This window comes from Lacerta agilis, chromosome 3 (assembly GCF_009819535.1).
Source record: "Lacerta agilis isolate rLacAgi1 chromosome 3, rLacAgi1.pri, whole genome shotgun sequence".
Classification (NCBI taxonomy): domain Eukaryota; kingdom Metazoa; phylum Chordata; class Lepidosauria; order Squamata; family Lacertidae; genus Lacerta; species Lacerta agilis.
The window spans coordinates 107663797-107673474 of NC_046314.1; the positions used below are offsets into that span (position 1 = coordinate 107663797).

The 9678-nt window shown below is 45.0% G+C and overlaps 1 protein-coding gene across 1 annotated transcript; it reads left to right on the forward strand.

The window, feature by feature from the left end:
• The first annotated feature begins 193 nt into the window (after positions 1–193).
• On the forward strand, positions 194–5751 carry RPS27A (ribosomal protein S27a). Its single transcript, XM_033145100.1, has 6 exons — positions 194–288; positions 374–438; positions 1738–1792; positions 2761–2846; positions 4963–5094; positions 5563–5751. The coding sequence occupies exons 2-6, from the start codon at positions 391–393 to the stop codon at positions 5710–5712; spliced, it is 471 nt and encodes a 156-aa protein (XP_033000991.1). The 5' UTR covers positions 194–288; positions 374–390; the 3' UTR covers positions 5713–5751.
• Positions 5752–9678: the final 3927 nt, after the last annotated feature.

Genomic DNA, 9678 nt, shown 5'->3' on the forward strand with positions numbered 1-9678 from the left:
CCCGCGTGGCCACTTCAGCTCCCAGCATACAACTCCCAAGGGCCCTTTCGCCACCGGATCACCAGCCAACGAGGACGCGCCCGCCTTCTCCCTTAAAAACTACCGCTCCCGTCATTCCTCCCCTTACGTTCCAGGCGGGAGTGCACGACGGGAGTTGCAGTCCTTGCCTCCGCCGGCGTTTTCCTCACTTCCTTCCGCCACCCGCCCCGCTCCCCAGCCCTTGGAAACCCCGTGCGCGGCCGAGCGGGTTCTCTTTCCGGCGTCCGCCATTCCGGGAGCGGGTGGTTGGTGAGTGGCTGCTCTGTGCGGGGCCTGATTCTTCGTTTCCCTCATCCTTCCTTCGCCTCATTTCTCGCTCTCGTTGCTTCCTCAGGTCCAACGGCCGCCGCCATGCAGATCTTCGTGAAAACCCTGACTGGGAAAACCATCACCCTCGAGGTGAGGAAGGGAAGAAACCACATGATGGGTTCAGAGCAAGGCCGCTGATCCTCGGGCCTCTGGCTCTTCGCCTCGTGTCCCCAGAGTTGGGCTTCCAGCCCTTTCTTCCCACTCCCTCCCGGTAGTTTGTGGCCTCGAGGGAAATGGAGGATTTTGCGCAGTTACATTCCTCCCTCCCAAAAAGAAAAGGGGGGGGGGAGACAAAGCCTGTGGCTCATAGAATCACAGAATCGTAGAGTGGGAAGGGGACCCCTGGGAGTCATCTAGTCCAACCCCCTGCAATGCAGGAATCTCAACTAGATCACCCCTGACAGATGGCCAACCAGCCTCTGCTTAAAAACCTCCAAGGAAGGAGGAGAGCCCCCCCCACCTCCCGAGCAGAAAGGTCCTAACTGATGTTGGTACGGAATCTCCTTTCTTGAATCCATCGATTCAGGTCCCTATTCCAAAACGAGCTTGCTCCTTGATATATGAAGATGGCTGTCCCATCTTCTCTTTTCCGGACTCAAAGGCCTTCCTACCCATTTTTTGCGTTAACCGAAGGCCACAACAGTTCCATCACAGCTGGATGCTACCCAGCAACACCCAGTATTCAGAGGCATGCTGCTTCTGGTTGTGCAGTTGGTGTGTGGGCATGGTGACTAGTAGCCATTGATAGCCCTTGTTCTCCATTTCTCTTATTTGCTTTTAAAGCTGCCTAAATTGGTGGCCATGGCTGCCACCGGGTATAGGGCAGTATATAAAGTCAATTAGTAAGGTGAATGCACTTTTTTTTATCTCCTCCCTTGTCCCCATTCCATGTCCCCACAAATAAAGATGGGTGTTTTTATATCTGAACAAAGAACCCAGGCAGCAGAATAATATAGCCGCCTTCTTTGCCTCTACTATTTGCTGTTGCTGAAAGGAAAGGTTTGAGAAGGAGGTGTGCATTCTTTCCATTCTAGCCTGGTGATGGGAAGGGAGACAGCTGATAAGCCAAACATCAACCTTTTTCTAGCATTTTATATCTGTGCTGTGAAAAGCTTTGTCTCCTGTGTGTTAAAACTGCTGTTAAAAGTACAGGAGAAGGATTGGTGTTTGTATGTTGCTACAGAGAATATGACAAGAACTCAATGTTTGGCCCGTTAATCATCATTGTCTTGTCCATGGCTGTGTGTGTATTTTAAGAAGTGCTAGTCTAAACAAAGTCACTGAGCTAATACGCATGTACTGTTCTAATGCCTGGATGGGAGCAGTAATGAATTTATAACTGTTTTAAGTCTGTAAAGCAATTCAATGGTGACTTATTTTTATAAACAGGTTGAACCATCTGATACTATAGAAAATGTCAAAGCCAAGATTCAGGATAAGGAAGGTATGTGTTGCTTTTGTTTTGGAACTTGTGGTTTTAAAATTATTCTACTATGGAGTAAAGCTTCCTTGCTACAATTCTCTGTTTACCTGTACCATTCTTTTCCATCACATTTGGTCTTCAAGGAGGTGATAGGATAATGCTTGCAGGGTCAATTCAGTATGCTGCAGCAAATAGGATACAGCTAGGAATGATGCCTTCTTTATTTAAAAATACTGTAAAATAAAAGGTAGCAAGTATAATTGGGGTACATGTAGAATGAGGCTTATTTTGCTTTCTCCCAAAGGATAATAAATAGATGGAAACACACTAAAAAAGCATAAACGCCTAAGTAGCTAGTCTGGAACAAAAAGGTGTTTGTTGACATAATCGGAAACTAAATAATGTGTCTTAACATAAATGACTTGGCATGAATACATTGAGAGAAAGGCATGTTAGACTCCAAAAGCCCATGCTCAGTTTACAGAGACTTAACGCCTTGTCCACTGGACTGTGGTCAGCTGACCAAGCAGCTGCTGCGGGGAGGAGGCAGGGCTGTGTACACTTCTTGTGAGGTCTGGATTTTTTTCATTTGTTTTCTGGTCTTTGTTTTAAGCATTTTTATTTAATTTAGTTTAAACTTGTTTAGTTGGTTTTAATGTATTGTAAATTGCCCTGGTACTGTCTAGAGCTGAATGTTCTTATTAATATAGTGGTACTGTCTAGAGCTGAATGTTCTTATAAATACAGTGGTACCTCGGGTTACAGACTCCGCTAACCCAGAAATAGTACCTCGGTTTAAGAACTTTGCTTCAGGATGAGAACAGAAATAGCGCAGCAGTGCAGTGGCAGCAGGATGCTCCATTAGCTAAAGTCATACCTCAGGTTAAGAAAAGTTTCAGGTTAAGAACGGACCTCCAGAACAGATTAAGTTCTTAACCTGAGGTACCACTGAATCAGTGACTCATACTCCACCATTTTTTCTCTATTAGGAATTCCTCCTGATCAACAGCGATTGATTTTTGCTGGAAAACAGTTGGAAGATGGGCGCACTCTGTCTGATTATAACATTCAAAAGGTATGTACTAAGTGTTCTAATACAGTGGATGGAATTTACTGTTGCTCTGTTACAAACATTCTGTCTGCACAGACATTTCAGCTTGCCAGGTGGAATGTTCCTCCCTCCACCTGGCCTGTTCTGGGGGTTCTCCCAATCCCAGTCAGTTTCAGTAGGGGGAGTCCCATTGTGAAACCCCATCTATTTGTTAAACCATAAAATGCAAGAGCATGCTGTAAACTTGAACCAGAAGAATGAATCCTTCTGCTTCCAGAAGATAAGATGACCAGGTGGTGGCAGCAGGCGGACATTGGTCCCACATACTCATTGTTAATAGCATATAACTGTTGGCTGTGGGCCTCTCCTAAAGATGGAGACTTCATGAAAAATGCCCTTTTCCTTCTAGCACCTAAACCTGTCTGCCTTTAAAGGCACACAGAACCTTAGTAACAACAAAGCTGGAGGTTTAATTACATGAATACAAAAAGCGTAGTGAACTGAATATACTGGACTTTAAAAAGGTAAAGGACCCCTGACAGTTAAGTCCAGTCGCGAATGACTCTGGGGTTGCGGCGCTCATCTCGCTTTACTGGCCGAGGGAGCTGACATTTGTCCGCAGACAGTTTTTCCAGGTCATCTGGCCAGCATGACTAAGCCGCTTCTGGCAAACCAGAGCAGCGCACGGAAACGCTGTTTACCTTCCCGCCGGAGCGGTACCTATTTATCTGCTTGCACTTTGACATGCTTTCAAACTGCTTGGTGGGCAGGAGCTGGGACTGAGCAACGGGAGCTCACCCGTCACGGGGATTCGAACCGCCAACCTCCCAATCGGCAATTCCTAGGGCCTAGGCTCAGTGGTTTAGACCACAGCCCCACCCGAGTCCCTGCATACTGGACTTTAGCTTATCCTAAATATCAGAAGTTGTGCTGACCTGATCAAATAAAAGGTGACCGTAGCAAACTTGGATTTGAAAAACACAGTAGGTTGCATCCAGCAGTATTATTCAGCTGACAGTAAGAGTTATATCAGCAGAGTGGGGAGGGAAGCAATTTTCTGCTCTCTCTCTCACACACCCCAAGTTTTACATCTACTCTGGAGGGTTAGAGGACCTTCTCCAGATCTATTCATTAAAATCATTCATATGCTGCTTCCCATCCAAGGATCCCAGAGCAGTTTGTTGGATCAATCAATCATTTAGAAGGATTGGGTCCTGCATCATTTGAGCTGCGCATGTGTGCCAGTATCCATACTCTGCAGAGTTACATCTCAAAGCAGCTCCTTCCTTGGAAGCGTCTTTGGGGTTGAAGGTACACACAGTAGGCAATAAACACTCATGGACGCCATAAAGATTCACTCGAGTGTAGAAGTATCCTTGACAGGCATAAATGCATATTGGTAGCAAATATGTACAGACATTCGCCACTGCTATGGTCAAGGCATGCTTATAGTCCAGGAAGAGTCCAAGACACACACTCTGCTTCTCTCACCGCAAGGCGCAAACAAGAGACTCACAAGAAGTTACACAGAACCATTGTTATCAGCATTTCCAGTCACACTGTGCATGTCCAAAGAGCAGTTCCCACAGAAGTCCTTGCATAGACAAAACAATCGCAGCCTTCTGCTTCTTCTTGAAACTTCTCTGTTCTCAGTTTCTGGAATACTCTCTCAAACACACACACACACACACAGAGAGAGAGAGAGAGAGAGAGAGAGAGAGAAATATCCAGCACAGTTCACAGAATTTGGGTGTGTATGCAGAGGGCTTCAGGGGGAGTTGCTTCTCACACAAGCCCTTCTAGTTGCTGGGCGCAACTCCATTTAATGCAACCCAATGACTTCTGTAGTATTTACCAGTCATTGAGATTATTTCCTGTCTATTTAGTGCATCAGCAAAGTGCCAGTTGTGTGCTTTGGTATTTTATCCATTTGCTACTCTTTATCTCACTCTTCCTTAAAAGAGCACAGGGTGGTCTGGGAGGTAGGCTGGGCTAAGCAACTTGTCCAGGGCTATACATTAAGCTTCGTGGCTGAGCAGAGAACCAATATTTTGGTTTCTTGTGTCCATCCCAACTCCTAACTGTTGCATCACAACAGCTGTCAAAGTTTGTGTGTCCTTTGTTTGCTTTCTAAAACTAGGAGTCAACCCTTCACCTTGTGCTGAGACTTCGTGGTGGAGCAAAGAAGAGGAAGAAGAAGTCTTACACCACTCCTAAAAAGAATAAGCATAAGAGAAAGAAGGTGAAACTCGCTGTCCTTAAGTACTACAAGGTAAGAGCAACTTCAGGTGGGAATTGACATACTGGGTCAGCGGTAATTAATTGCCTATTAAGAGCTTGTGGATTCTTGTAAGATACAGATTCTGTCTACTGATGGCTGTTTCTGCATTTAGTTAGAAAGCCAGCATGAGCCTGTCTTCTGGTGACAAATGTAACCTTTAAGTCTGTTTGAAAATGCATGAGCACAACTGATTAATAGTACTGGTTAGGGCATTTAGTTATGCTAAATTGTTGGTGTTTGGGGGGCATAACTTATTTTCTTGCATTTAATGCTTAAACAAATATGGTCACCCTGCTTGGATAAATTTTGTCAGGTTTAAGAGTGTAACCTTAAATGATAAGCTGGTGTTTCTAAAAATTGCAGGCAGTGGTGGTCTGGACTGCATAAGTCAAGCTTCTGTATTTTTTCCAAGGGAGATGGAAAATAACGCAGTGCGATTTAAAGCCTTTCTTCTTGCAGGTGGATGAGAATGGGAAAATCAGCCGTCTGCGGCGCGAGTGTCCCTCCGAGGAATGTGGGGCTGGAGTATTCATGGCTAGCCACTTTGACAGACATTACTGTGGCAAGTGCTGCTTGACATACTGCTTCAACAAACCAGAAGACAAGTAAATGTGTCTATTGTAATAATTAAAAGTTGCTTTAAATTTTGCTGTGGTTTTTTTTGGTTACATGAGTGTGCAAAGCAGTGGCTCCAACATGTTTGCTAAATGGACCAGAGAGGAGGGGGAAGTAGATAAATGGAAGACATGGGGCTACTCATGAGCATTGCTGATGGGAAAGATAGCACCTTTCTAAGAAACTTCAGTGAAAGCCCTTTCTGTCTCATATCTGTTAACAATTGAGGCAACTTTAGAGCCAGCCCTCTGTGCAGTTCTTGACCAGTACAAACACTCTTGCTTTGTTTGTTTAATTGAATAATACAATTGTAGCGTTGGAAGGGACACGGAGGATCATCTACTCCAACTCCCTGCAATGCAGGAATCTCAACTAAAGCGTGCAGCTGGCCCATATGGGGATTGAACCCACAACCTCTGCATTATCAACACCACACTCTAACCAACTGAACTGCCTTGGATCTTACCTGTTTAGTATTGTAAAATACTTGCTCTGATCCAAAAATGAAATACTACAAGTTACCTTTTTATCTATTCCAAATGTCCCTTTTGTACAGAAAATGAGGGCAATTGTTTCTGTAGCAGGGGTGGCCAACTTCCAAGAGAATGCGATCTACTCACAGAGTTAAAAACTGGCAGTGATCTACCCCCTTTTCGGGGGTTCAGGTCAAAGTTGAGCTTTTTTTAGAAAGGAAAGCCCTGTTTTGGGGGGTTCATGTAAAAGTTGTTGAGCTTTAGGGAAGAGGAAAGCGACATTGAGCTTTTTTTTTAAGAAGGAAAGCCCTATTTTTGGTGGTTCAGGTCATTTTAGGGGTGCAGGACAAAGATGTTGAGCTTTTTTTAGGGGAGCCAAAGTTTTTTAGCTTCTTTGGGGGTTGGGGGGGAGCCACTGATCTTCCGGTGATCTACCACAGAAGTCCAGTGATCTACCTGTTGGACATGCCTGTGTTATAGTACATGGTTGTTGTCGTCGTTTAGTCGTGTCCGACTTCGTGGCCCCATGGGCAGAGATAAAGCTCTTGCTTTATTTTGCATGCATTGCGTGGAATGCAACATTGCACTCTTCCAGTCATTCTCTTTTTGCAAGTGTTACATATTGGCAGGTGGAACAGTCCCCTTCCTCCTGTGTGCTGGTCTGGGGTTTCTCCTAACCTCTCCAGAGTCAGTCTTGTAGGGGGGGACAGAAGTCCGGTTGTGGAAATCCTTACAGAGGGTTACTGCTCATTGGGCTGGTCCGGTGAATCCAGCCGGGCTTACAGCAGAGGCAAAGGGGCATGTTTTTTCTTGCTTGCTTTCTTGGGGGGGGGGGGTGTGTGTGTTGTGATTGCCTAGTTAAGTCATAAGCTTAAAAAAACACAAGATTCTTAGGCCTGCTGCATTTTATGGCCCATTTCTAATATACTTGGGTGGGATAGATAAAACTAAAACATAGCAATACTGATTCTAAAGTATGGATTCATGGTGGAAAAAGTATGGGGTTTCTTGCCATCACTAGTTCCCTTTCCAAACCTGGGTTGATGGAAAACCTTGTTCCTTGGAGCAGTGGGCTGCCAGCCCTTTGGTCCCTCTGGGTACTACTACTTTACTACAATAAAATGCTGTAAAGTCTCATTGTAGGAATAGGAGGTAAGTATCTTTCTGAGCTGAGGAAACCCTTTGTGATGTCTCTCGGCACCATGTTGGCATCCCTTGCTTGGACACTAAATACCAAGTTACGGTAGCCCTATTTCACAACCATGGCTAATGTTCCACGTTGGTGTAAAAAGGCTTTTGGTGGGGGGGAAAGATGCCATGGCTGCTGTAATTCACCCAGCACAATCTGAACGTGGAGTCTTGAGGAAGAAGGGGCATACGATTCTCGTAAAGCATTGCAGGAATTGACTCCCGACGATCATGAAAACGTGCTTGCAGCTTGAAATACAGAGGGAGGGAGTCATAGGAATCCTGTTCATCCCCTGGAAGCACATAAAGGTGGTGGCAGCTTAGCTTTACCTTCAACATACACACTGCTTGAATGTGGCATGTAGGCAGAGATACCGTACTACCTTCATGTGGTCGTTGAATGTGTGGCAAGCTGCTGCTGGCCCTGTAATCCCCTCATGTAATTTCAATATGTAAGGTAATTTGTATCCCCAAACTGATTTGAATAATAGCTTGCCACAGAAGTGTGCATGCACACGAAAGCTCATACCAAGAACTAACTTAGTTGGTCTCCTAAGGTGCTACTGGAAGGAATTTTTTATTTTATTTTGTTTAGATCCTCACAGTTAATCAAGTACTCTGATCTGTTCAGCAAAATGTACAGTGGGGGGGGGAATATTTGATCCCCTGTTAAATTTGCCCATTTGCCCTCTGACGAAATGACCAGTCTATAATTTTAATGGTAGGTTTATTGTAGCTGTGAGAGACAGAATAACAACAGGAAAACCACACAGAAGACAAAAAGAGATTTATGTGCATTATAATGAGTGAAATAAGTACTTGCTCCCCTACCAACCAGCCAAACGTCAGGCTACATGGTATCTTCACTGTATGCAACGAGCTGAGATTAGAAGACCTGCTGTAAGGGAGAGGTTTTACCTGTAATCCCAGTTTGTTACAGTACCTGTACAAAAGACACCTGTCGACAGAAGCAATCAATCCAGTAGATTCCAAAATACCGGTAGCCACCATGACCAAGACCAAAGAGCTGTCCAAGGATATCGGGGACAAGATCGTAGATCTGCACAAGGCTGGACTGGGCTACAAGACTTTGCCAAGCAGCTTGGTGAGAAGGTGACAACAGTTGGTGCAATAATTCGCAAATGGAAGAAACAGAATAACTGTTAACCTCCCTCGGTCTGGGGCTCCATGCAAGATCTCATCTCGTAGAGTTGCAACGATCATGAGAACGGTGATGAAGCAGCTCAGAACTACACAGGGGGGAACTTGTCAATGATCTCAGGGCAGCTAGAACCATAGTCGCCATGAAAACAGTTGGTAACACTACGCCGTAAAGGAGAGATCTTACAGAGCCCGCAAGGTCCCTTGCTCAAGACAGCACATGTACAGGCCGTCTGCAGTTTGCCAATGCACATCTGAATGCCAGAGGAGAACTGGGTGAAGGTGTTGTGGTCAGATGAGACCAAAATCAAGCTCTTTGGCATCAACTCAACATGCCGTGTTTGGAGGAGGAGGAATGCTGCCTCTGACCCCCAAAACACCATCCCCACCGTCAAACATGGAGGGAGACATATTATGCTTAGGGGGTGTTTTTCTGCTAAGGGGACAGGACACTTTCACTGTATGGAAGGGAAAATGGACGGGACCATTAATTGTCAAATCTTGGGTGAGCACCTCCTTCCCTCAGGGCATTGAAAATGGGCTGAGGATGGGTATTCCAGCATGGCAATGATCCAAAACACACAGCCAAGGCAACAAAGGAGTGGCTCAAGAAGAAGTACATTAAAGTCCTGGAGTGGCCTAGCCAGTCTCCAGACCTTAATCCCATCGAAACTCTGTGGAGGGAGCTGAAGGTTTGAGTAGCTACACATCAGCCTTGAAATCTTACTGACTTGGAGAGGATCTGCAAAGAGGAATAGGACAAAATAACGCCTGAAATGTGTGCAAACCTGGTGGCTACCTACAAGAAACGTCTGACCTCTGTAATTGCCAACAATGGTTTTACCACCAAGTACTAAGTTATCTTTTGCAAAGGGATCAAATACTTCACTCATTATAATGCGCATCAATCTCTGACTTTTGTCTTCTGGGTTTCTGGGGGTTTTCCTGTTGTTCTGTCTCACAGCTACAATAAACCTACCATTAAAATTATGGACTGGTCACTTCTTTGTGAGAGGGCAAATGGGCAAATTTAGCAGAGGATCAAATACTTTCCCCCCTCAATGTATTATTTTGGCCCAGCCTATAACACACAAGTTTTAGGATGCTCCTATTGTAATACATAAAAATAGATCCAGGC